Here is a 27,905-nt window from a genome sequence, read left to right as displayed (position 1 = left end):
AGGAATACTCCTAGAAGGCAAGAGTATTCTTGAGGTTATAAGCAAGGAAACCTGTATCTAAACTCTAACCTGGTTGCTGGTTTAGTCCAAGGAAGTTATGGAAATTTTTAAGATGAGAGCAAGCAGGTCATGATCTCATCATGGGTTATGGGATCCAGCCCTGTGTCAGGCTCAGCACTCACAGGCTGCACACTCAGTGGGGAGTCTGCTTGAGATTCTCTTCCTCTCCCTCTGCCCCTCCCCCCACTTACTCTCTCCCTCCCTCCCTCCCTTTCTCCCTCCCTCTCTCTCTCTCAAATAAATAAATAAATCTTTAATGATAATAATAAAGACGAGAGCAAGTATCCAGAATGTATTCTGGTCCATAGAAGTATATACTCTTGGAAGTCAGCCTGTTCCATTTCTAGCCATAAAGTTAACCTCCCCAGGAGGACAGATTAATTTTGAGTCTCTTTATGTGTTTAACTCTATCTTGGACTGATCCTAGACCAAACTTTATGTACTCTTTTCCCTGTCCCCTTGAAGTACTAAGAGTAACTTCAGCTTCAGGGGCAGATGTCATGAAATACTCTTGGCTGCAGAACCATCCAATGGCAGCATTATCTAAAGCACTTATAATCTCAAAATATTCCTTTTGTGTTGATCCATAGCCATCCTGGCTCTTAGGGAACCTAGAGCCAGGGTTGTCACATTTGCTAGCCTCCCACCCATCTTGACTGTCAGATTGCCATCAGACCTCAAGTCTAATCTACACTTTGTCTTACCATTAGTCACTGTTTCCTATTTAACTGCCTGACCTAGGCCACTGTCCATCAACTCCAGCAAGTGAGACAGGATCAAGGGTTGTGACTATTGGTGACCTTTCCGCCTCCGCTCCATTTGACGTTTGTGTGTCTCATAGAATACAGTCCAGGGCGCCTGGGTGGCTCAGTTGGTTAAGCGACTGCCTTCAGCTCAGGTCGTGATCCTGGAGTCCCAGGATCGAGTCCCACATCGGGCTCCCCGCTCAGTGGGGAGTCTGCTTCTCCCTCTGCCCCTCTCCCCTCTCATGCTCTCTCTCTCTCTCAAATAAATAAATAAAATCTTAAAAAAAAAAAAAAAAAAAAGAATACAGTCCACCCTTGTTGGTACAGTGATGGGGACTGAAAAGCCTCCCAAGTCTAACTCTGGCTTCTTTTTATAAGTAGTTGGTGATTTAGTTCCCAGAAGTTGGGTACACTGTGGTCAAACAGCTTCCTGCTGTCTTGGAGCCTGTTTCCAGTTTAGATGGTGAAGCACTGCCCTTCTTTTCCTAGATGGGAGAGCAAGAAGTCCTAAGTGTCTCCTTGGGATACAATCTTAGGCTTCCAATTCCATAAACTCTGCCTGCGAGTAAAAATAATCACCCTGAAATCCCATTTCTTAAAACTAGCCTATTATAGATATTTCTCCACTTTCAGAGGAGAAAGTCAGCTTCTGTGTACAGAGCTCTTACCCACTAAGTGGTAAATAATCAGGAAAATTTGTTAACTGACTCACCAGGCATATATATTCTGGACAAATAACGATTCAGTATTCAAGTCTGACTTTTAAGGACCATGCTGTGCTAGAGAAGCAATGAGGATTTTTTCCTATGTAGTCACAAGCTAGTCCACCCTTCCCGCTAGCTAGCCCACACCCTTGGCCCTCCGGCTGCCTGCGGGCTCCCTTGGCTATTCACTGCGGAATGGCTGGACCTGAAGTATGGGGAGCAGACTGTGTGAGAGAAGTCTGGGAGGGGTGGCCAGTCCTAGCCAAGAGCTACGTTAGTGTTGGTGCTTTTCCCAGAGGGGAGGAGTGTTCCCTGCCCTGTGCATTGCCATGTGTCTGCACAGACACAAACAGAACAGTGTTCAGTTGAGCTGGCCTCCTCACAGTCCTTCTTTTCATCCTACAGAGGAGATGGGGTGCACCAAAGTATCTCTAAGACTGTGGTATCAGTGCTAGGAAGTGGGCAAGAGAACAGAAAGAGGAATCTGTTGCTATTCTTACAGCCCTGGATGGAAGATTTGATGAATTAGCACTCAAGAAGCTGATTTATTGAAAGGAATGGTATAGTGTCACAGTACAGGCACTCCCACCCAAATAACAAGAATAAGCTGGATAAAGAACAAACATAACTGAGAAAACAAACAATTAAATATCTAAGAATGCGAAGTATTCAAATTGAACTAAATTCCAGAAGGGTCCGAGCCCTTGCTAGGAGAGAAAAAAATGCATGGCCGCTTTCATTCTGGAGGCACAGCAGCAGGAGGAGAAAACCTACCATAGGTGAGAATAAGGAGAAAGTAGCTCAACGTCATATAAAACTTTTGAACGCTGCATGTTGGCTGGTATAAGGAAACTAAATCCCAGAGCAGATATTGTACCCACCCACCCCTCATTCTTTCCCCATGAGGACTTTGCTTAATACATACAGTGGCAGCAAGTTGATAGCGGAGGGCAGGGCAGAAAGATGAGAAAGACACCCTCCTCCCTACCCAGTGTACAGAGAGCATTCATTGAGTACCTAGCAGTAACACACTACAGAGAAATTTGAGAGCAAGGCAGGAGGATAGAAAAAGACCCCTTCAAAGCACAATGGCCCTTCACTGAGTATATAGAAGCCGCCCACCAAGAGTAAAGAGAACTCCACAGCAGCCCAAAAAGCTGGTGGCTGGGCTATAAAGTATAGAGAGAGATATCTGGAGTCTCACTATGGTCAGATCCCAAGCCCTACTGAGACAATCTTGATCCTACCCTCAAAACATTTGAAACCAGTGGTGCACCGACTTTAACCAAAGAGACAACAAAGCCCAGACCTAGCTCTGCTACAGATAAGACTGGCTCAGCTCTCAATCCTAACAGCCTGACAGAGAAGGGGTGCGTCCTTTTCTAGGTATATGTATTGCCGTTCTTTGTTTACATACATCTGGCATATGATAAAAAGCTATAAGACTCATGAAGAGGCAGGAAATATAACTGAGAGAAAAAATAGTCAATAGAAGCAGACCTACAGATGACCCAGATGTTGGAATTAACAGACAACATTGTAAAATGCTTTCTATAAACATTTTTAAGGGTCTAGTAGAAAAGGTGGATTATATTGAATAGATGGAGAACTTAAGCAGAGAACTGGAAGTTCTAAAAAAAAAAAAAAAGAATGTATATAAATTCCCTCTGAAACCAGGATTTCTTAGAGACAAACTACTAATCATTCTTGGAGAATATGTAAGAAGCAGTTCCAAAATCGTAACCCCTTCCCTGAGTTTATGCATTCCTACATTCACAGAAACCAGGAGTTCAAGTCTGTAAGTGTGTACAAGCCCACAATGTACAAGATACAGTATGAGAGGTACAAAGATGAATGAGACTCAATCCTGCCCCTCAGGGAAATACAGTCCAGTGTACATAAAAGAGAATGAGATTTCTTCTGGCAAGGAGGATCATGGAAAGCCTCATAAAAAACTTGGTTTGATCTGGGCATTGAAGAAAGGTAAGATTTCAAAATGCAGAGCTAAGGAGAAACCCATGGAAAGTAGGTAGGGTTTATGTACTGTCGTCAAGTCCCCATAATATTGCCAGGACTCCAGAATCTTCAGCAGGACACAGATGATTGCACAGTGATGATAAGACAGGCCTGTACTTCCAAAAAGAAATTAGGTGAGACAGCTGGTCACCTAATAGGAATCCTAGAAGACATAACAATTTGGAGCAGGGTGGGACTAGGGAAAAGGAGATGAGCATTGTGTTTATCTGTATCCTAACATGGCAAAGTCATATTTCTGGGTTTTGTTGGAAAATTAAATCACTCCTTCCTCTGAATCCTATTATGTATGTTGTCTATACTTCACATATGGTATTCATTTCATGTATATGTCTTCTTCCACCCTTGGATTGTGAGCTTGTTCTGATAGTCACTCATTTTAAATGCCCATGCAACTGAGGCTGTTGTGTAAATACCAGGAGCTCAATGAATGTTTGCCAAGTTGAAATTTAATTTAACCCAAGGCAGAGTATATAGGACTTGAATTCAGATAGTGTGGCTATAACATCTGTGCTCTTAATTACTACCCTATGTTAATGATGGCTCGTGGATAATCTTGAACAGTGGGCCTTAGAATTTTGATTTTATTATATCAGCAATGAGGAGCTAATGAAGGCTTGGGAAGTGCTACACTTATGGGTGATTAGGCTTCTGATTATTTATTTTTTTTTTTTAAAGATTTATTTATTTATTTGAGAGAGCGAGAATGAGAGAGAGAGAGTACATGAGAGGGGGGAGGGTTAGAGGGAGAAGCAGGCTCCTCGCCGAGCAGGGAGCCTGATGCGGGACTCGATCCAGGGACTCCAGGATCATGACCTGAGCCGAAGGCAGTCGCTTAACCAACTGAGCCACCCAGGCGCCCCTAGGCTTCTGATTATATTCAGTGTGTTGGAAGGAGGGAGAATTTATAGACAGTGGGGTCGGTAAGAAGGCTTTTACTGTGGTTTGAGTGAGAGGACATTAGCTCTGAACCAGAGCAAAAGCAGGAGAAATACAGAGGAAAAAAAGATTTGAGAGGCAAATGGTCACACAATCAGTGGACCTCTTGAGGAGGGAAGAAAAGAAAAAAGAGTTAAAGCCATACTGAAGTTATTGATAAAGTGACAGGGGGAAAAAAACTGATACTTTTCAGGTAAACAGGAAATGAGAAGTTTGAGATTTGGAGGGAGGATTAAAGGATATGAGGCGATCAGTAAACGAGAAAATGAATATCCTGCTGAGAAAAATCTTTAATTTATTGCTATAACCTGTTCCAGTACTTTAGAAATATCCCTTGACAAGAGTCATTTTCATCTTGTTTATATCTGACTTAATCTCTCATATGTTTATTCCGACTTATTTTTCTCTTCTATTCCGAGGGTGGATGAAAATGGTAAAGTGTCATTATTCCTCTAACAGCCTTCCCAGAATGAACACTTTCACACCATGCAAAGTAAATGGTGCAAATGTATAAGAGAACATTTCTTTTTTGCATCAGTTGCCTGTTGGTGATGGTGATCTGGATTCGTAAGTAGGTTGGATTATAAACGAATATTAACTTTTCTATGTTCTGTTTTTCTAGTAAATTGAGACCTAGCTTCTTGCTGCCCAGCCCTCTTTTCTGCACCTGAGATCTATATGAGAAACAAATTTAAAGAGAAATAGAAAGGAGATTGAAAAACACAGCTTAGAGCAAGCGAAGAGAGATTATTTGTGCCAAATAACAGCTGCAGTAGCCCTCCCAAGCTCTGAGCCTTGCCCTCCTCTTTGTTTATTGTTTTGCTGCCATAATTATTTATTTATTTTTAAAGATTTTATTTATTTATATGAAAGAGACAACGCACAAGCAGGGGAAGGGCAGAGGGAGAGGGAGAAGCAGACCCCCCACTGAGCAGGGAGCCCAATGCGGGGTTCAATTCCAGGACCTGGAGATTACGACCCAAGCCGAAGGCAGATGCTCAACCAACTGAGCCACCCAGGTACCCGTTGGTGCCATATTTAAGCTACTTGTAGCATTAGTTTAATGTATTTCACTATTTCACAAGGGTAAAATGATCATAAAGGGTTTAGAGTTTCTTTTTTTTCTTTTCTTTTTTCTTTCCTTTTCTTTTCTTATTAATACATTATTTGTCTTCCCTCTGTCAAATGCAAAGCCAACCACTTTCCCCAGGCTGCCTGGGGAGGTATAGGAAAAAGAACATGCAGGGCAGATAAGATACGGGAGAAAGACCTAAGGGAGGTGGAGATGGCTCCTTCACATGGCAAAGAGGATGAGAAAGGCCACCATCAGACAAAAGAGCTACAGGGTCTCCAAGAGGGCAATGTCCAGAATGGTGTAGGAGAATAACTGTTGCTTCAGAGAGGGGTTCTCGGCTTAACCAATGATGAAGCTCCCAAACACAGTCCCAATTCCAGTCCCAGAGCCAGCCGCCCCTACCATGGCAGCCCCAGCCCCCCCCCCCCAGTGAACTCGGCTGCTGTGTGGATGTCCCTTGAAATGGCGCTGGTTCGGAAGCTGCAGGTGGGAATAAGTGAGGTCAGGGGACGAGGGGCTGCCGAGCTGCTGAGGCTGTCATCTGTCAGTGTCCCCTGTGGCTTTAGACGAACTTTGCACGGGTGGACATTTTCAGGGGACGACGGGCTGTGGCAGGAGAGCTGTTCCCACTGCAGAGAAGACAGAGGGGGGAGGGTTCTTTATTCCTTAAGTCTTAACACCCCAAGGACAAAGAATAGGAGAAGGAAGAGATAATAGCCACAAAATCTGGGGAAGCCGGAAATCAGAATGGCACGTGTGAGCTGATTTAACCGACTTTAAGCTGAATCCTAAATCACTAGTGAGGAAAACTGCACAACCACTGTGTTTGCAGCCCAGAACCCTCAAAAAGCTTGGTAATTGGTGACACCAGGTACCCATAGTGGGGGAAGAGATGAAACTAAAAACAGGAGGATTGGTTTAAAATTTATATAAGAAATACTTAGACTCTGAGATCCTCTCCTTTGCTACTTCCCAAAAGGCAACTCCAGTCAGGAGTTTGGAAGATTCATCTCTAGAAAATCTGACCCCCCCAAGAGAAAAAACTCAAATGAAGTCCAATCACATCTCCCTATACTGAAACCATAACTGATTAAGTCCCACCAACGTACACAAAGCTTCTAAATAACCTATAACAGGTGTTCCAGTCTTACCTATGTGCAAACAGCCAAGGATCATCCGACAACTAAGAAGGGTCTGTCACCTGAAAGCCTCCCCAATACAAACAGACAAAAGCTACTTGGAACCAGAAACTGTATAAAGAGATTTTAAACTGCCCCTCCAAATAAATGAGTGAATGAATATCTTTGAGAGTTAAGAGATTGCATCCTTAAAAGAAAGAACGATATACTGTTTTTAAAGTACCCTTAAAATTTTAAATATGATAGCAGAAATGAAAATTTTAATGGAGGCAACTGAAGGTAAAATTGAGGCCACTGCCCAAAAAGTAGAGTTAAAAAACAAATATATGTAATGTTGGACAATAATAAGACGATCAGAGTATCAGCCTCAAAATCTATCACCTGAATAATAGACATTCTAGAAGAGAGAACTGAAAAATGGAGAGGAGAAAGTCATCAAAGGAATAATGCATGAAAATTTCTATGTTAAAAAGGCCCAGGAAGGTATCCAACTCAATGGATAAAAATCAGCCCACACCAAGGCATATCATTAATGATACTTTAGAACACCAGGGAAGATGCTAAAACTTTCCAGAGAGAAAGAAACAGGTCACATGTTAAGGACAAGGAATCAGAATGGCAACAGTAGAGGCCAAACAATGGAGCAATGCCTTTAAATTCTGAGAGGAGATTACTTTCAGTTTAGATTTCTATGGCTAGACAAAATTTCACATGTCAAAACAGAATAAAGACATTTTATAATGTGTCAGATCTTACCACATTTGCTTCCCAAGCATCTTTTTTCAGAAACCTCCTTGAAGAGGTACTTCACTAAAACAAGAAAGTAAACCAACAAAGAGGAAGACTGAGGTTCTAACTTAAGAGCCTGGGAAAGAGAACCAAGATGATGAGGTGTGGTCCCATGATGTCAGCTATTTGGCAGATCCAGAGAGCAAATAGCTAGAACACAGAAGCATGGGGATATTCTCGAAGGAAGCACAAGAGACTATTAACAGTGGTTACTTTAAAAATAAAAGTGGGAGGGCAGAAAGGGGGCATTTTTTCTTTTTCCCTTTATAATTTCGTGTAATGTTTGAGTCTTGACTATAGCATCCATTATTTCCTAATATTTGTCTTAAAGAAGGAAAATATGCTCCCTCCAGTATAGCATCTCCAGTGGACATGCTTAACCCTTGGGTAACGACAACAGAATTTTCCTTTTGTCCAGAATCTGCAAAGGAATTTTCCTAGGAAATCTTTAAATCCTCTAGCCAAACTTGCCCAAGAATTTTAGGCTGATACTCTCTCACTTTAGGAAAAGAGTCTGTGAGTTGGGACCCAGGAATGTCTTTTGGGCAAAGAGGACCGAAACCCTCTCTGAGATGATACACTCCCCTCCTTTATTTTGCTATTAGGCTTTCCATAAATGTAGGGCAAAGTTGGTTTCTTTTTGACTGGTGGACTGCAGCAGCCCTTTTTTTTTTTTTGCAAGAGCCTGTCCATAAGACTTTTCTCCATTCCAGGACCTTCATTACCAATAATTAATCTCAGATGGAAGGTTCAGTGCTGCAGGCTTCCTCTGTCTTTGACCCAAAAGAACATGTTGTGAATAGTTTGTTTGTTTGCTTGCCAGAGATCTTATCTTGACCCAGAAGAGCTGATAGGATCATAAAGCCAGAATCGATCTTTCCTCCTCAGTATTCTTTCTCTACAAAATGGGGGCTATGATATCTTAGCCCAAGATGAATGCAGGATTAATATATGTCAGGGGTGGAGGAAAAAAGAGGTTGCTTGTTTTAATAAGGGCTGTATTTCTTAGTAATAAAATTGAAATCACTCTGTAGTGTGTTCTAATCCCCATGCTTTCTTTGCTCTTTCTCAATGTATTTGGATTAATCACTCCAGAGCAACCAAGCCAAATGTCCAAACCACCCACTTTCCTATTCCCAGCAAATAAATTAAAGGGAGGCCAGCTGAAATCTGGGCCAAGAACTTAGATGGCTTGTATGTCTGACTTTTGTTCCATGATCTGACACTCAAAATAAATCTAAAAGGAAAAATTTTCCAGATACCAGCTAATTCACAAAAAACATCTTTAGCCTCTTAATCCTTCACACACGCAAAGCCGATAAACAAACCTGTGAACACAGATGCAAGGATTTAGAGAATGATTCCTACAGGCACAAACAAATGCTCTCACATTGCAGTCTTCCTGAAGTCCGTGTTGAGTTTTGGGCTCTAAAACTTGAGTGAAATCTGAAGGACTTTTTTGGGTCCAGAAGGGAGTCATAGAAACAGTGGAAGGTGTAGAATACAGGACCTTTGAAAAAAGGTTCTAGGAGACAGATTTTGAACTCAGAAAATAATGTGAAGAAGAAACGTGCGAACAGCCAATAAGGAGAGAACAAAAGGAAGTTGGTATCAAGGCAGAGGAGGCTATTTAGGTCAGATGGTAAGAATTAACTTTCTAACTGCAGAAGTTGCTAAACACAAAGATGAACATCCAAGGGAATGTTGTAGAGTCCAAGCTCCAAAGAGATGGAGGCTGTATTAATTTCACTTAGTATATGGACTAGGGTTCTTTATAGAAAGACTTGCATATACAGATGCTCAACAGTCTCTCCCAGATACCACAAATCTGATATTCCAAGCAATTGGCAGAAAAAGGAAACCATTCAGCACAAATTTGGCGCTTATGCTTGGCCACAGCACCTTAAGTGTGGTTCATTTATCAGCAGAGCGGTCCATGCTGCTTGGAAGCAAAGCCCGATCCCAGGGTCAGCGATTGTATAAGCAGGGGAGCAATGAGAAACGACAGGTCTTAGGGGTCCTAGAAAAGATCAATCTTTTCCTGGCCCTTGTTACCAGGTATGGAAAATTTTGAAAAAGAGAGGGAAAATACCCGGAGAACACATCCAGAAATGAACAAAGACATGGTAACTATAAGGATGGAGACCATCAATCGGGGGAGGAAATTGTATAATTAGATTGATCCAAGAATTACCTTGTCTTTACAGTATCCCTTTCCATTGAGGAGATGTAACGTCTTCCTTTGCCAGATAAAGACAGACTCTCTTCCTTTTATAAAAGAACACCGCCAAGTTATACTTCAAGTTACTGGCAAACCCAGGACTAACCTTCACGCTTTCTCCTCCTGGCCAGTCTGTATGCTGGAATACAGCCATTCTTCCATGCATATGACAGTTTTATTCCTTGTCTTGACTTCTGTTTTAACCGCTAACTTTTCTCTCCTGTCCTACAGCTGGGATGAGAGCAGCTCCATCAGCAGTGGGCTCAGTGATGCCTCGGACAACCTCAGCTCAGAAGAGTTCAATGCCAGTTCCTCCCTCAACTCCCTCCCAACGACTCCCACTGCTTCTCGCAGGAACTCTACAGTAGCGGTACGTGAGTTTACAAACACCCAGGCCACCCTCTCATGATGAACCACGGGGCAGATGGGTTTGCACATGCACACACCCCCCCCCCCCCCCACTCTGTGGGACTAGTTCCCATGTGCCTTTGGCCAGGTCCTTTTAGAGCTGGCCCAAAGAAGCCTGAGGCTACCAACCAGTCACCTAAGACATTAGCTGTTGCCTTCGGAGCCCCTGTATTTAGTGTCCTCGCTGACTTGGAGTGATGGCGTGTAAGAGTTATTCCAACCAGAGGGGAAAAAAAAAAAAAAGCCCTGAGATACATAGGATGTCTTTTCTCCAGCCCCCTAGAGATGTAGGTAGAAACCCTGGGTTGACATAATACTCGGGAAAGAGCAGGGCCACCCAGCCACCAAAACCAATCCCCTCCACCTCCTTTTTCCCGTCCCCGAGTGAGCATCCCACTCTGCTTTTTCTCTTCCTTCCTTCAGCTCCGCACAGACTCAGAGAAGCGCTCACTGGCTGAAAGTGGGCTGAGCTGGTTTAGTGAGTCAGAGGAGAAGGCCCCCAAAAAACTGGAGTACGACAGCGGTAGCCTGAAGATGGAACCCGGGACCTCGAAGTGGCGGAGAGAGCGGCCCGAGAGCTGTGATGATTCATCCAAGGTTGGAGAACTGAAAAAGCCTGTGAGCCTGGGACACCCCGGTTCCCTGAAGAAGGGCAAGACCCCGCCAGTGGCTGTCACATCCCCCATCACTCACACCGCCCAGAGCGCCCTCAAAGTCGCAGGTGAGGCCAGAGTGAAGGAAGGGACGAGGGCGGAGACCTGTTTCTTGGGTTGTTCCTCTTCTTAACGGTCCTTAGCCCATAGGATGATGGCAGACATTTGCAGAGTGCTTTAATATGTATGATCTGGTCTTCACAACAGTCCTGTGAGTTAGGGAAGATGGGTGTTACTATCTCCACTTGACAACTGTAGAAATAACAACACAAAGGGTTTCAGTGGCAGAGCCAAAATCATACAGCTCAGAAGAGGTAGTGGAGGGAGTGTGTTATGTTCAGAGACTAGTTTTTTGGGTTTTTTTTTTTAAGATTTTATTTATTTATTTGACAGAGAGAGACACAGCACGAGAGGGAACACAAGCAGGGGGAGTGGGAGAGGGAGAAGCAGGCTCCCCGCCGAGCAGGGAGCCCGATGTGGGGCTCAGTCACAGAACCCTGGGATCATGACCCGAGCCGAAGGCAGACGCTTAACGACTGAGCCACCCAGGCGCCCCTGTTCAGAGACTAGTTTGACCTGCCTTCAAACACTTCCCAAGACAATTGGCTGGTGTACTTGTCTTCACAAGGTACTTGCTTGACCTCCCAGGGAGGTCCCAAGAAAACATTAACTCAGAATTGTATTGCTCCCAAAGTTGGCCCCTTGGGTAACTTTTCGCCTTCGTCCCCATTTCCCTCCAGTCTCTACTTACCAGGAGGTATGGCCACACTCTGTGTGCATCTCCTCCTTTTTTCTCTTCCTTGACCAGTTGTTCGATGCACTTCTTTCTTAATAACCTTTGTGGTTGCCTCTGCCATTTGAACCAAAATGGAATATCCTGCTCTAGAAGGAGAAAATAACAAAAAGCAAAACGAACAAAACCCCGAGGCCACTCCTCCCCGGTCTCCTTCCTCTGGCAAGAAATGTCATCTGCTTACGTACTACCCGCTTACCTGTGTTGAGGCCTCGAAGTTCTAAAGCACGTTGACAATGTTTCCTTCTCCCGCGGAGGGAAAGAAGAGGATTTGCCGGGATACTGCCAAGATATTGGCCAGTGTCGGCTCCTCTCACGTCCTCTCCTGCCCTCTTGCAGGCAAACCTGAAGGCAAGGCCGCCGACAAGGGTAAACTTGCCGTGAAGAACACGGGGCTGCAGCGCTCCTCTTCGGACGCCGGCCGGGACCGCCTGAGCGACGCTAAGAAGCCTCCGTCCGGCATTGCTCGCCCCTCCACTTCGGGGTCTTTCGGCTACAAGAAGCCGCCGCCCGCCACGGGCACAGCCACGGTCATGCAGACGGGTGGTTCAGCCACTCTCAGCAAGATCCAGAAGTCCTCAGGCATCCCCGTCAAGCCCGTGAACGGACGCAAGACTAGCCTGGATGTGTCCAACAGCGCGGAGCCCGGATTCCTGGCTCCCGGTGCCCGTTCCAACATCCAGTACCGAAGCCTGCCCCGGCCAGCCAAGTCGAGCTCTATGAGCGTGACCGGCGGCCGGGGCGGACCTCGCCCTGTTAGCAGCAGTATTGACCCCAGCCTCCTCAGCACGAAGCAGGGGGGCCTTACCCCCTCCCGACTAAAGGAACCTTCCAAGGTGGCCAGCGGGCGGACCACTCCAGCCCCTGTCAATCAGACGGATCGGGAAAAGGAGAAAGCCAAAGCCAAGGCAGTGGCCTTGGACTCGGACAACATCTCCCTGAAGAGCATTGGCTCCCCAGAGAGTACTCCTAAGAACCAAGCCAGCCACCCCCCAGCCACCAAGTTGGCGGAGCTGCCACCAACCCCTCTCAGGTACCCAAACTGGGCAGCTTCTTCCTCGTCTGTCTGCTCTCTCTTTTCCATATCCGTGTACTCCTGAGACTAAGCGAGGCATGGCCTAGCCACTGTTGGCCTCTGGGCCTTTGCACGGCTTCCCCCTACCCACTTCCCGATATGCCAAGTTCCTTCTCCCTCTTTCAAAACTCACCTCATTTATTCTATTCCCCAATCAACGCTTAACCTGTCTTCAGCGCTTGTACTAATGGTTGTACTATTGTCTACTGACACACATGTATCCATTTGTTTGTAAATCCGCTGGGTCTCCCACGTGCATGTGCCATCCCCCTCACTAAGACTTGAAGGACCCCAAGTCAGATAGCAGATTTCCTTCCAACGTATCTCACAGCAGCATTGGGATAATAAGCCTCTGCGCTTAAACAGCCAGACATGGGGAAACAAGACTAAGAGTACTCTGAGATCCAATCTGCCTCTCACTTCTGGAACTCTGTGGTTCTAAATACTTCATTTAATTTTCACTTCCCTCAGGGCCACAGCTAAGAGCTTTGTCAAGCCACCCTCACTAGCCAACCTAGACAAGGTCAACTCCAACAGTCTGGATCTGCCATCATCGAGTGATGCCCACGCTTCCAAGGTCCCAGATCTGCATCCCACAAGCTCAGCAAGCGGGAGCCCTCTTCCTTCTTGCTTCACCCCCAGTCCAGCACCCATTCTCAATATTAACTCAGCCAGCTTCTCCCAGGGCCTGGAGCTAATGAGTGGTTTCAGTGTCCCCAAAGAGACCCGCATGTACCCCAAACTCTCAGGCCTGCACAGGAGCATGGAGTCCCTCCAGATGCCAATGAGCCTGCCCAGTGCCTTCCCCAGCAGTACTCCTGGCCCCACCCCACCTGCCCCCACCGCTGCACCCCCAGAGGAAGAGACAGAAGAGCTGGCCTGGAGCGGAAGCCCCAGAACTGGGCAATTGGACAGGTGGGTGGAGAGAGACACAGCTGAGCCTGGGTCCATCCCTGTGCTTCTGGCCCCTTTCGCCGTCAGTAACACGGTCTCATATTTGATTGTCTCATTGTGACTTTGAACATTTTTTTCACGCTTGTTAAGTAATTTTATTTGCTTCACAACAGCTCTGTGAGATAAGAAGGAGTTTTAAATTACTATGTTTATACATTATTATTATTATTATTATTATCACTGTGATGATTGTACACTGGGGGTACCAGTACACAGACATTAAATGACTTAGCCGAGATTTCATAATTAGTTTCACGTGTCATCCAAAGCGTTTGCTTCTGAGGCCAGACTGGTTTCTATTATATCACACCTTAATAGGACCTTTTAAATAGCTAGCCACATCCTGATTCCCAAACAGAGAAAAACACTCAGCATTTCAAGTGAATCTCTCAAGTTAGAAGCCCAGAGGCAGACTGCAAAGATCTTCCTATTTTGTTTATAGAGATAAAGGGGCCCACAGTTTGATGTCCTGTGTTAGGTGTTGTGTCCCGCAAACCAATGATCCCAAACTCGAGTTTCTAAGATGGACTCCCATGCTTCTCTTTTTCTTTTTCTGCGCAGTAATCAGCGGGATCGGAACACTCTTCCCAAGAAAGGGCTCAGGTAACCCTTCAATGTGTTTGCCCTTCCCTGTATCTGGGTTCCCTGGTCGGTATAAAAATCTGTACCTTGACCTGTCCTGAGTCCCAGTCATGAATTCAGTGTCCCCTTTAGCTGAGTTACTTGCGTGCGGTTCCTGTGCATATACCACCCAGCGCCCTACCCAGGCTTACTGTGATGTGTGAGTCAGCTTTATGGCCAGTGTTCTTCCTTGGTGACAGAGGAGAAACAAGTCGGCACGTGGGAATCCTCACCTACCTGCCCCAGCCTGTGCTAGCCCAATCCTGACCAAACGTCCTCCCTGTAATTTTCCTCAAAGTCAGAGGGAGGACAGGCTGCCTCAGGGGTCATTCCAGTGGGCAAGAGCAGGACAGCCCAGTGATCATTGAGTTCTTCGTTGAGGCGAAGATCTCCTGCGATTGGGAAGCCCACATAGGGAGCCGCAAAGCTCTGCCCTGAGCTTCGGGGTAGAGGCTCTCATGCCCCCTCTGTCATTTCAGTCCCCACCTCATGATAGCCCATAGAGATACCTGCTGGTCCTTCAGGACTCTCTTGATGGTGTGGGAGAAAATGCTGAGTCAGCACGTGTCTTGTTCCCTCCTTAGGCAGTTCTGTCCGCTCCCCTGCTTTTCTCCTTGTCCTGCGTTGAGAACCTCCACACCCGCCAGACCTCTGATAGCACTTTGTAGCTGCGCGGACTGAGTCCTTCTGCTATGTCCTGCAGGTACCAGCTTCAGTCCCAGGAGGAGACCAAGGAGAGGCGACACTCTCATACCATTGGTGGGCTGCCCGAATCCGACGACCAGTCAGAGCTGCCTTCCCCCCCTGCACTCTCCATGTCCTTGAGCGCAAAGGGCCAGCTTACCAACATAGGTCAGTGTTTCCGGTCACTCGCTGCGGCACGGGATGAAGCAGGGCTCACCCCGCCGGGTGAGGCAAGGCAGCTGGACTTTAGGTTCCATCTCCTCTATGACTCCCACTATCTTGGGTCGCTTCGTGGTGCCTCAGTTTATCCGTCCAAACTCAGATTGAGGGCAAAGTGCTCCAAGATCCTCAACTGAAAAGTCGCCCCCGGGCACCAGCTGTAGGGTGCTTGGAGCAGCGGGGAGTCTGAATGATGGCGCGGGAAAGCCATCAAGCAAGGCCTGGAGATCAGACCAGTGCAGGGAGCAGGCAGTCCTTTCCAGAAAGGAGCCGCCGGCCACGCCCAGGGGAGCAATACTAGACGGCTGGGATGGCCGAGAGGAAGGAGGGAACCGTTGATTGCAGACTTTGGACTCTGCCTACAAACCCAGAAAAGTGCGGGTGTCCCAGCTGCTGTGGCTGGGCCGGGACCAGCCTAGCCCTGAAGGCAGCGCTGCTGAAGACACGTGCTGGCCTGAGGAGAAAGGCTGGCGAGGGAAGCAGGAAGAGATGGCGGATTCAGAGGCGGGGAGGGGAGGGAGCTTCAGGTGGAGGCCTGGCCCTGGGGAGCAGCAGGCCGTGATGGGCCCAGTGGGAACCCCTTTAGGACAGAGCCTGGGACAGGCCTGTGGTTTGCTGTGTCTTTCTAGATCCACCTCCTCGTTCAGCTGAGTGAAGCAACGCAGTAAGGGAACACGAGGACCTGTAACAGTCTGTGGGACGGCTTTGGGGCATTTGAGGAAAGACGGAATCAGGATCGTTTTGCCTAGAGAAGGGAGGGATTCATAAGGAAAGGTCATCTGGTCGCTGAAGGGCCGTTAGGTGGAGGACGGGGCCAGCTTGTTCTCCATCTGCACTGAGGACCCAACAAGGGGAAATGCATTGATGCTGCAGGATGAAGGGGCTGGGCTAAACCGTGATCACCTTACGTATTCAGAAGGGCAAGGGAGGTGTAAAATTGTCTTCTGCACAGGTGCTTATGGAGGGACTAGACATCCGCCTGTCTCTGGAGGCAAAAGAATAGGCAAGGGGAGCTCCATGTGGCTGTGAACCCTGGAAGGCTGTAACCCCAGCAGGGGGAGGGGCGGAGGGGAGCAGGTGCGGCAGGTCAACCGGGATTCAGCGGAGCCCCACTTCAAAGCAGATTCTGACACTCTCACCCGCTCCATCCGTCTGACCTTCCAGCCAGGGGAATGCTGGGCAGAGAGGGCTGTGTTTCTTGCTGCGTCAGAACCGACCAGTGGCCTAGAATGTGACACCCTTGTGGGGAGAGTCTCAGTCCCTCCCGTAGTGCCGAGCCCGTCCGAGCCCATAGCCCGGCCCCCTTCTCTAGCTGCCTCTTTGTCATCATTCAGATCTGAGTCTTGGTCTGAATTCTTAGTCCTCACTGGCTGTCAGTTGTATTCTACGGAACCACAACATCCCATTTCATTGGCACATTCAAGTGATGTGAAGGTTTCGGAAAAGCTGCCAGGCCCCCAGCCTGACCTTCAAAAGCGACAGTTCCCAGGCAGGCAGGGCTGAGGGAAGGTCTTTTAAAATAGGAAACGCTGTTCCCCCTTTATTCCCCACAGCAGGGTCCTTCTCCATTAGGGCTTAATCTCCCCGGGAGCGACCCCACTCCTAACCACCAGCTGCCTGCACACTCCCCCGCCCCCCTACCCCTTCCTCTCCTGCCCCCCCCCCACCATTTGCCTCCCGTGCTCCTGGTGCTCCATTCCCCAAGGGACCCAGAGAGCTGATGACCCTGCCTCTTCTCCTGCCCTCCCCCTCCCTCTCCTGTCCCCCTTCCCTCTGTCCTTCTAGTGAGTCCCACTGCGGCCACCACGCCAAGAATCACCCGCTCCAACAGCATCCCCACCCACGAGGCGGCCTTCGAGCTGTACAGCGGCTCCCAAATGGGGAGCACCCTGTCCCTGGCCGAGAGACCCAAGGGGATGATTCGGTCAGGATCCTTCCGAGACCCCACGGACGATGGTGAGACTTCATGCCAGCGCGGTTCACGCTCATTCCAGCTCTGCTGGGTCCCCTCACCCACCACCGCCGCCGCTACCACCACACACACGTATATGATTCACAGAACATCAAGTCGGGGCCATTTCAGTTCTTTCTTCCCATCCCTTTGAAGGGTCTGGGGGCCCAGAAACCTTTGGGTGGCACCGTCTGGCGCTGGGGCTTTGGGATGGAGCACCCGCCATCGGGGCCGGGGGAGGGAAATGGAGCGTGGAAGGCTTACATGGTACCCCTCGGAGTGCTCCCAAAACTGTAGCTCCTCCCCTCCTTGTGGCAGCAGCAGCCTCTCCTCCCCACAGTTTCTCAGCAAATGTGGAAAGGTCCAGGGATGTAAGGGCGGCTCTTAAATCCTGGGAAAGAATTAGGCATCTCATTCCTCTTTCAAGAATGTTCCAAAGGTTAGCTTCAGGGAGGGCCCTCTGGTTGTCTGTGGTGACGTGGGTGTTAACGGCTAGAGCCTGGAAGACCACCGGAGAACAGACCTCCCGCTGTTTTCAGGCCGCTCAGCCTGGAGGCATCCTTGCAGGGGCGCTGTGGTTCTCTCAGTGGGGCTAGTGAAGCGTCAGAACGAGGATTTTACACTTCAGTCCGTTGGCCACCTGCATGGTCCCCAGAGCTGAGAAGAGGAGGCACAGGCCGAGTCGCAGGATTTGTTCTGAGCAGCTCTGATGGGAAACTGCCCTCTTGCGCAGCTTAAGTACTTTCCTGCCTGTCCACGAACACCTCCTTCCCCTCTCCCTGAACCCTTGTGCCTCGCGAAGCAGGAGCAGGCTGAGCCAGGGCCCGCCATCCCCAGGCTGCCCGAGAACATAGACTGAAGGAGGAGGCTAGCTCTGCTCAGGACCTTGCCTCCTCAGCAGACACCTGCCTGCTCGGGGCTGTCGTGCTACCAGTTGGGTCCCCTATGGCGTTCTTCCTGTTTGCTCCAGATGCCCTCCAGAATCAGAATCCAACTCCTGCCTTCGGGCTCTGCCCAGGAACCCCTTGTCCCTGGAACCCTCTGTTAACTCTGTGTTCTGCTTCTCTTTCAGTTCATGGCTCAGTGCTGTCCCTGGCCTCCAGTGCCTCCTCCACTTACTCCTCAGTAAGAGCGTTACTTCTCTTCCTCCCTCATCCCCTCTTGCCTGCCGTTGCACTGCTTCCCAGAACCTGGGTTGGTTGGGGAACTGGGTGGGGGAGGGGGGCTGCTACCTGTTCATGATACCTTGTGGATCTGGGGTGGGGCCGGGGGATGGCGCCTAGAGCTTGGAGCACTCGGTTGAGTGCATCAGCTCCTCAGTAGTCTTTCTGGCCTCACCACCGATTTCCTGAGCAAACTCTGGTGCCCTTTGTTTCCCCTCCTGTGAAAAATCGATAATCCCCTTGTAATAGAGCCCATTCTGTGCCAGGGTAAGTAGGAAGCATTCATGGCAAGGTAGGCTAGGTAGGTTTAGGTTTATGGGACTTCAGCATCCTAATAGTGTACCGCACTTACCAAGTGTTCCCTGCGGGGGACTGGGCACACTGCGTTTGGCCGTTAGGTATAACTCGGTTCTCAGATTTGTTTTGCCCCCGGTTTTTTACTCCTTCAAGTTAGCGGCAGTAAGGATTAGTCTTCAGATCAACTGAAGTTCCATTTCCTAGCCTTCTTGGCAATGACAAAGTTGGCTAGAGACGAGCTCCAGAGAAATCTTTTATTGGAACCCCAGGGTAGGGTCTCAGCCCATCCTGTGAGGGGCCAGGGCGGCCAAGACACTGAGTTTCAGCCTCTCCGTACCTCTGAGTCACACTTCTTCCACGTTCTCCGCCCTGCCACTGGGGCCTGGCTTCCTCACCTCCGTAGTAACTACCTCCTTCTCTCTTTCTCTCCTGTGCTCCTTCTTCAGGCTGAGGAGAGGATGCAATCTGAGGTAGGGTGCGAAGCCTTTGTCTCTGCTTGTTAACACCACTGCGCCCCATTCTGCTTCCAGATCTCCTACTTCTGCTGCTGCCATAAGTTTGTATTTCTCTCCCCTTCACAGCAAATCCGGAAGCTTCGTAGGGAACTGGAATCATCCCAGGAAAAAGTGGCCACCCTGACGTCTCAACTTTCTGCCAATGTGAGTGCCATAAAGTAGGGGAAGACCCAGGCAGTTACTTTGGCCGTAGGTCAGATAAGTTCAGCCAAAGGAGGAGAATTCTCTCGTAAGGTGTCCCCTGGGCTTAGATTCCAAGGGAGCGGGTCCTGTTCACAGCTTTACGACAGAGGATTGGGGAACTGGCCTTCTCTGAGTCTCGATTTTTATAGAGAACTGTTTTTGCCCCCACCCTAATGAATAGGTATGGATGAGTTCACGCCCCGTGGTCTTTGAACTCCCTAGAGAAAGCGAGGAGGATTATCAGTGGTTCTGCATGGACGTGGGAACAACCTTGCCATTGGCCATGGACACAAGTAGTCATGTATTAGAGAGCCCTTAGAACTCTTTGCTGCTGCCCTGGGGTATGTTCCTGTCTTTGTTCAGGCCACAGAATTGGGCGGGCACAGAACTGGCTATGAGCATTCTGCCTGGCGAGTGTGACACGACTTAGAAACACACTCTCGTTCCAGTCCAGCTGCCTCCCTCACAGCTGCCTTTTCGTAGCCGTCTCCTTGGGCAGGTGGCAGAAATCACCTGAGCTTTAGGTTGGGAGCCAGAATTCTTTGTTTCCGCCCTCGACCTGCCCTCAGTCCATCGCAGTAGAATGAGTTTCTTTCTTTCTTGGTTTTTCGACCCTGTGGGTTGGGGGGGAAATGAGACCGCCTCCTCTCACTAGGCTGTGGTAGTTTCTCCCCTGTGACCAAGTTGCAAACGGAGAACATAAGAGCCATTTTCCCCCAAAGCTGTAAACAACAGCTGAGCCGGATTTACAGGAGCCTTCCAAGTGTTCACACAAAAGTGACCATGTCTGCAGTTTCCGCAGGACTTTCTGGGTTTTCTCTCATCCCTTCCTCTCTGGGGAACCCAGCTGTCAGGCCCGGGGTCTTCCCTTGGGATCAGGTAGGAGACTCTTCACCAAGATTTTGCATGTTTCCATCCTATTTCAACAGCAGTTCCCTCACCACGCCGGTTATTCTCTATTCCTCTTTTCCCAAACCCTCCACTCATAAGTTGTGCACTCACCAGTTTGTTGAAAGCCCGTATCACCCACCCGTCTTCCACTCTTGGGGACCCATAAAAATTATAATATAAGCAAGCACCATCTCTCCCCTCCCTTGTGCCCCACCCACCACGGCTGGTGGCCTGGGTCACGTCCTGCACACCCCAGGAAATTCACATCTGGGAGATGCGGCGGGGAGAGGCACCAGGTGGGCAGAGAACATTAGTGTGTCTGATTCATTTACACTGAATCTGTCAGCCATCATGCTGTCAAGGCTGGGTGAGAGCCAAGAAAATGAATTTAGAGGGTGATTTTTCTTTGAACAGGAAGTTCCCTTTGGCTAAGAGAGAACAAACCAAACAGCCAGACAAGATGGGTTCTGAATTTTAGAGGCAGAGTCCTGCTGAGGGTCAGAGCCCTGCCCTCAAGCAGGAGTTGTGATGCCAGAACTCTCTGGGATCCCCTGATTCCTGACAGAGCTTTGGTCGCGTTCTGTGGAACTTCCCAGCTGCCCACGTGGAGGACACATCCCAGACAGGGAGGGGCCGCAAGCCGTTTCACCTCTCCAGAGAGCCAGCCTCTCTCTGGCACCACTGCTCAGCCCTGAGGTCTTACAGGCACCCTGGTGAGGCTGAGGGTTAGGGAAGGTTTAGAGGAGGGAGAGGATGTGTAGAAGACAGGAAGAACGCCCATCCAGAGCAGAGGGAGCCCCCAGTGAGAAGGGGAGCTAGCCATTGTTGGGGTCCCTCACGAAGAGACGTCCAGGGACTCCAAGCAGGCTGTTTACACACCTATACAGGGATGTAGAGAAGTGAACAAGAGACACCCCAAGGCCAAGAAAACAGGAGTTCCCTGTACAGTAGGTGAAAGTCAATGGCTCGGGGTCATGACGTGGGTCTGCCAAGGAGAGCCCAGGCCTTGACAGGTTCGTGGTGCATGCATGTGGACAAGGAGGCTCACAGTGGTCCAGACGGATTGCCACCAGCCAATGTCAAATACATGTAGCCTCCAGGCATGTTTCAAGGGCAGAGGCTGAAAACTAGAGTTGGCCCAACCGAAAGAGAGAATCAGTGGCCCACAGGAAGCAGTGACAAGTGTCATAGACCTACGTCCTCGAGCTCTGTCTGAAAGATCTGCCCAAAATATGCCTGTCACTTCTTGCTAGAGTCACTGACTTGCTTAGATACCCTCCAGTGATGGCTGTTTCTCCATCCCCTCGTGCTCCCCTTTCTGGCCCCATGCTTCATTCCCTTCACCTTCCCTATACATCTTGCTGCCAGGTGAACAGCTTAGAGTGCTAGCCCGGCTCCAAGTTGCCTCAGCTCCACCCTCCCCCGCCGGCCTCCTCCTCATGAATCACACGTGACATCTAGTGGCCAAACTTTGGAACACCCCTGAAGTTTTCCTGAACTATTTCTCTCCAGCCCTGCAAAGACAGCGGGGAGAAACCAGGAACTAGGAGAAGCGGGAGGGAGTTAAGAACAGAGGGTGCTTGAAAGCAGTGGTGGAGGGCGCCTGGGTGGCTCAGTCGTTAAGCGTCTGCCTTCGGCTCAGGTCATGATCCCGGGGTCCTGGGATCGAGCCCCGCATCAGGCTCTCTGCTAGGCGGGAGGCCTGCTTCTCCCTCTCCTACTCCCCCTGTTTGGGTTCCCTCTCTCGCTGTCTCTCTCTGTCAAATAAACACAATCTTTAAAAAAAAAAAAAAAAGCAATGGTGGAGAGAAGCACCAAATGGTTTCTACTGGGAGGTGACTTGGCCCCATGGGGGCCAGCCCGTCAGAAAATGGAGGCGTTAAGTCCAGATAATAAGAATGACCCAGAGGTTATGGCCCTCCTGAAGAGCAGAGGGATAGTCCCACCTCTGGTAATGATAGGTACCCGATCCCAAGTGTCCAAGAGCCTCCAAAAGCCTGCCTTGCCTTAATGCTGTCAAGAAGCTGGTCCCCGCCAGAAAATCTCTTCAGGCCAGAAAGATGTTTGATTCTACCTTCTCTGCTCAGGGAAATCGATATTCAAAAATCACCAAGAGGGTTGTTGGCATTGGTCAGTGCTATGACACAGAATATCACCTCAAACTACTTCCCATCACAGTCTTGTCTTTTCCCAAGCCTCAGGCAACTTAGGCGCCGCCTTCCGTGTTTATTTCAGGCTAATCTAGTGGCAGCTTTCGAGCAGAGCCTGGTGAATATGACATCCCGCCTCCGGCACCTGGCAGAGACAGCAGAGGAGAAGGTATGAGAGCTGCGAGTTCTCCTCACGCACAGACCAGGGCTGACCTCCTCCCCTCTCTCCTGAGCACCGGTTTCTCCCTCCGTCCCATCACCCTGAATCCTCCCCTCGGAGAATTCCCTGCCTTCTCTATCAAGTCTGGAAGAATTCCAGTGCCCAGCCCACTGCCTGGCGCAGAGTAGGTGCTCCCAATCCCAACTAATGACACTATTGTCATGTCTCTCTTAGGACACCGAGCTGCTGGATTTACGAGAAACTATAGACTTCCTGAAGAAAAAGAACTCGGAAGCACAGGCCGTCATTCAGGGAGCCCTTAATGCCTCAGAAACCACCCCCAAAGGTAAGACATCTGACCATAGATTGAAGGGGAACAGGAATGGGGTTACTGGAGATCTTTATCTGTGCCTACAATGTGCCAAGTCCCATACCAGATTTTCAGAATGTGAGGGCACTTTGATGCCCTTCAGTATGATGCTCTGGAGTGGTCAGGGCCAGGGGCATGACCCTGCCATCTCTGGGGATGAGGGAGAGTAGAGCAGACCTGTCATCCCCATGGGTCCTCCCCTGAACCTCGAGGGCAGAGCTCAAGAGTTGTCAAAGACCATCAATAAAACAGCACTTTATTCTTAAAAAAAAAAAAACTAAAGGTATTCTTACCATTTGATCCAGCAGTCTCACTCCTTGGTATTTACCCAGAGGAGTTAAAATTTTATGTCTTCAGAAAAACCTGGATGTTTATAGCAGCTTCATTCATCATCGCCAAAACTTAGAAGCAACCAAGACGTCCTTCAGTAGGTGAATGGATGAACAAACTGTGCTATGGCCAGTCAATGAAATATTACTCAGCATTAAAAGAAATGAGCTATCAAGCTATGAAAAGATATCGAGCAGGCTCATGTGTACATTACTAAGTGGAAAAAGCCAATGAGAAAAGGCTACATGTTGTATGATTCTAACTATATGACATTCTGGAAAAGATAAGGCTATGGAGACTCTAAAAGGCTCAAGGCTGAGTGGGGGAGGGAGGATGAATAGGCAGAGCACAGAGGATTTTTAGGGCAACAAAAGTATTCTGTATGATACCATAATGGTAAATACCTGTTATTACACATTTGTTCAAAGCCATCGGATGTCTATAACACCAAGAGCAAACCCTAATGTCAGCTATGGGCTCTGGCTGATAATGATGCGTCGGCGCAGATTCATCACTTGTAACACATGCACCCCTCTGGTGGGGGATGCTGATAGTGGGGGAGACTATGCATGTTGGGGGGCCAGGGGCATATGGGAACCCTCTGTACCTTCCTTTGAATTTTTGCTGTGAACCTAAAACTACTCTACAAAATAAAGTCTAAAAAATCAACACTTTACATTTTTACACACACACACAGACATATAATCTTATTTGATCCTCATATCAGTTCTCCAAGGGGGTGCAATCTATTATTCAAATGAGGCAAATATCACAGTGGTTACGTGGGGCTCAAATGACAAGTTAGCCTTAGCATTTAACAGCCAAACAGTCAAGCTTTGCTAGAGAAGGTCAAGATGAGTAGTGGTCTGATGCCCCCAAACCCTGCAATCTCTGACTCGAGGCAGGCTCTCTGGGTAGTTGGATGGTCCTCTAACTTGTCTGTAGTCTGTTTTCCTTTTTATTCCACTAGCAGTGATCCCCAACCTCTGTCACTGTTCTCCAGCCTTTTCTTCCACCACTGACTTGCCTCACTCTGAACATAGACTCTGCCTCCTCCTTAATCAAGAAAATAAACATTTTCAAGTAAGAACTCCATTGAGTTCCCTGCTCCATCAATTTATATTCATCCGATCCTTACTTATTTTTCTCGCGTTTTGTTGGAAGGGGCTGTCCTTTCTGGCCAAGAGGGATCCCTTGTCTAATGCTTTGGGATGCTCCCTCTGGCACTGATACCCATTGCGTGCATGTGCATGCGCTCATGCACACACACACACACACACACACACACACACATCTACATCTTTGACCTCTTATTCTCCATTCACTCCTTCCTTTCTGCTTATAATGCTGCTAAAGGCTCTTTTTTCTTTAAAGAAGATGAAAGATGTATCCGCTATATCCTTTCTAATTACAGTCTTATCTCTTTCCTTCCTTCACAAACTTACCTTCCGCTTCCCTTACCCGCCTAACCCCACCATAATTTGCTTCCATTACTATCACCCTTACCAAAACTGCTTTCACTGAAATCGCCAGGGACCCCCATTTTTACAAAACGTAACTAATAATTGTTAGTACTTAGTTTAGTTGACTTATGTAAAGTAGACATAATACCTAACCAGAAGTTTGTGGTATCAAATCAGAAGACCTATGTGAGCATTCACCATGGTGCCAGGCATTTGGTAGGGGCTCAAAAAAAACCTCTCCTAAACACACACACACAGAGGCAATATCCCAAGATTTCCAAGATTTGGCCCTGTTATGGTCTCCTTTCTTCATTAAATTCTCCCCATAGCTTCTGAGTCATCATTCCCATCTTGGCCTTGTCCTACCACCTCTGACTCCTTCACAGAACCCATTCCTTCCTTCCACTTCGTCTTCAGGGACTGGGCTCCCAGAGCTCCAGCCACAGCTTTTTGTTTGGTTTGTTTTTGGAGAGTGAGAGAGAGAGACGAGCAAGCGCAAGTGAGGGGAGGGGCAGCAGGAGAGGGAGAGAGGGAATCTTAAGCAGGTTCCGCATTCAGCCCGGAGCCCAATGCGGGGCTCGATCCCACAACCTTGAGATCATGACCTGAGCCAAAATCAAAGAGTCAGACACTTAACTGACTGAGCCACCCAGGCACCCCTGGGTCAAGGTCTTTTTTAAGATAGAAGGCAAAGGGTAGCATGCCTTTCCATTTATTTATTCTTTAATTTCTTTCAGTGGTATTTTGCTGTTTTCAGTATATAAGTCTTGCATTTCCTTTGTTAAATTTGTTTTTGATACTGTAAATAGAACTGTTTTTCTTAATTTCCTTTTTTGATTATTCATTACTGGTATATGAAAATACAATAGATTTTTTTTATATATTGATCTTGTATCCTGCAAACTTTCTGAGAGTATTTATTAGCTCAATAAGTTTTACAGCCTCCTCTTAATATGTATCTGTCTTCCTAACCTGTATCCCCATCCTGAATTTTGTACCTCTATTTCCAAATACTTTTGGACATCCCCACTTAGATCACCTGATAGATATCCCTAACTCAACATGTCCAGCATTAAAAGGAAGTCCCTCCACCTCCCTTACAAATACACAAACCAACACTTTCCCTTCTGCAGTTTGGCCCATTTCAGGTATTATCATCTGCCTGGTCACCCAAACCACTAATATAAGAGCCATCTTTTATGTCTCACTGGTTTGCCATATAAAGCCATTGAGTTATATATATAATTCATGCAGATGGATAGATAGATAGATAGATAGATAGATAGATAGATAGATAGATAGATAGATACTCAATTCTCTCTCTGTTCTGACTTGTCATTACTCTGGCTCTGGTTTTCATCACTCTTCTTCTGGATTATTACAATAATTTCCTAACTAGTCTTGCATTGCTACAGTCCTTCCTTCATGCCCCCCCCCCCCCCCCCAGAGTAATCCAATCATGTCAGTTGAGATCAGAAATCATTCCAATTTGAGTATGGACTAGATATTAATTTAAAAGAATTACTGCTTAATTCTTAATTTCTTAGGTGTGATAATGATGTTGTGGGATAATGTCCTTATTCTTAGAAGATGAGTCCTGAAGGATTTAGTGGCAAAGTGTCATGATGTCTGCCACTTCTTTTCAAATCATTCAAGAAAATATCTGTACGTATGTGTGCTTGTATGTGTGTGTGCGCTTGTTTGTATGTGGAGGAAGAAAGAGAACACGCACAAGTGTAAATATAACAAAATATTAACAACTGTTAAATTAGGTGGAGGGGGCATATGGGTGTCCATTGTACTATGCTTTTAAGTATTTCTGTGTGTTTGAAACATTTCAGAAAAACAAGTTAAAGGGAAAGAGAATATGCTCCAAACCCATTAGTGTGGGGTACTATCCTCTTCCTGCTCCCAAGACAAACATTTCTTTCTAGCTTCATCTTCCACCCCTTCTCCTCTTGCACTCTGTATCCCACCTATGGCACTAGTAAAAAATGTATTTGTTGAGCACTTGGCATGTGCTAGGCACTTCTCAAGGATTGTACTTGTATTGATTCATTTATTCCAGATAACAGCCCTATGAAGTATATTTTATGGTTGAGCATAAGATCAGAGAAAATAAGTCACTTGGTCAAACACAGCTCATAAGTGATGAATCTGGAATATTAAGCTATTTTGGGCTTTCCAAGTACACCTTCCTCTTCAGATGTGTATTTGTTAAGTGAATAAATCATTTCTCTCTTTTGCGATGAGCTTGCATGTTTTCCTCCGTTCAGGTTGACTCAGGCTCAACTTGGTCAGGAGGATTTCTAGGAGCGTTCAACAAGCTAATGCTTAAAGCAATGATACCTACCCTTGTTTTATTTGTGAAAAGGTAATAAATGTATGTGGCACAAAATTAAAAATACACAAAAGAGTTCCTAACTTTCTGAAGGTTATTTGATTCTAAAAATCCTTTCCTTCTAAAATATATATATGTATATTTATATATAAAAATATATAGCATATTTTTTAAATTTTAATTGACTCACAACTACTTGGAACCTCTGAGTAACCAGTGATAGGGGCACACACTTATTTTGCTGCCCTTCATTTTAGCTTTAGTTAACTAATTTTTAATTAAATTTATTTTTATCATAAAAGCAATACATGTTCTGGGGGGAAATGTGAATTAGGGGTTAGCAAGCCATGGCCCATTGGCCAAATCTGGCTCACGACCTGTTTTGTTTTGTTTGTTTGTTTTTTAAGATTTATGTATTTATTTGAGAGAGAGAGAGGGGTGGGGAGGGGCAGAGGGAGAGAGAGAATCTCAAGCAGACTCTCACACTCTCTTTCTTTCTTAAAAAAAAAAAAAAATCTTGCTCCAGAATCTCTGCTGCTCTTGCTCATTACCTATATGGCACAAAGGCAAATTTCCTTAAAAGGCATTCAGGGCTCTGCTGATCTGGCCTGAGGCTAACCTCCAACCTCACCCTCACCTCTTGCTGTGCTCCTTGTACTGCTTCCATTCCTTGTACACTCCTTGTACTGCCTGAGGTTCCCCAAAGCAAAGCCTGCACAGGGCCTTTGCGTGTACTTTTTCTTTAGCCCAAACAGTTTTCCAGTGTTTCCATCTGAAGAACTTCTGTTCTTTCAAGACTGAAATATCTCCTCCCTGGTTAACTTTTTTTCTTCCCTGTGGTGGAAAAGTGGATCATCTTCTGTGCCATTCCAAACCTCAGAGTGCTGAAAAGATTTTCTACCTGTCAGATAAGACAACTAAAGCTCATTCAGGTTAAATGCAGGACACATGGCTAGTTATACTTGGCCTTGGAGCGC

General features: G+C 47.4%; 1 protein-coding gene and 1 pseudogene across 4 annotated transcripts in view; one reads left to right on the top strand and one right to left on the bottom strand.

The window, feature by feature from the left end:
• The window catches only part of NAV1 (neuron navigator 1), a 168,605-nt gene that overhangs the window by 127,069 nt on the left and 13,631 nt on the right, over positions 1 to 27,905 (top strand). For 2 of the 4 annotated variants that reach the window (XM_032422312.1, XM_032422311.1), the window contains exons 6-17: positions 9,939 to 10,077; positions 10,539 to 10,836; positions 11,901 to 12,594; positions 13,108 to 13,551; positions 14,152 to 14,193; positions 14,915 to 15,063; positions 16,900 to 17,070; positions 18,138 to 18,190; positions 18,972 to 18,995; positions 19,107 to 19,184; positions 22,350 to 22,433; positions 22,659 to 22,770. In XM_032422312.1, the coding sequence (XP_032278203.1) occupies positions 9,939 to 10,077; positions 10,539 to 10,836; positions 11,901 to 12,594; positions 13,108 to 13,551; positions 14,152 to 14,193; positions 14,915 to 15,063; positions 16,900 to 17,070; positions 18,138 to 18,190; positions 18,972 to 18,995; positions 19,107 to 19,184; positions 22,350 to 22,433; positions 22,659 to 22,770 (2,288 nt within the window). The remainder of the gene's footprint in view (positions 1 to 9,938; positions 10,078 to 10,538; positions 10,837 to 11,900; positions 12,595 to 13,107; positions 13,552 to 14,151; positions 14,194 to 14,914; positions 15,064 to 16,899; positions 17,071 to 18,137; positions 18,191 to 18,971; positions 18,996 to 19,106; positions 19,185 to 22,349; positions 22,434 to 22,658; positions 22,771 to 27,905) is intronic. The other 2 variants (XM_032422315.1, XM_032422314.1) reach the window with 2 other exon arrangements.
• On the bottom strand, positions 5,526 to 9,706 carry LOC116643344 (annotated as a pseudogene).

This window comes from Phoca vitulina, unplaced genomic scaffold (assembly GCF_004348235.1).
Source record: "Phoca vitulina isolate PV1807 unplaced genomic scaffold, GSC_HSeal_1.0 scaffold26, whole genome shotgun sequence".
Taxonomy (NCBI): domain Eukaryota; kingdom Metazoa; phylum Chordata; class Mammalia; order Carnivora; family Phocidae; genus Phoca; species Phoca vitulina.
This window is presented reverse-complemented; position numbering and strand designations above follow the sequence as displayed.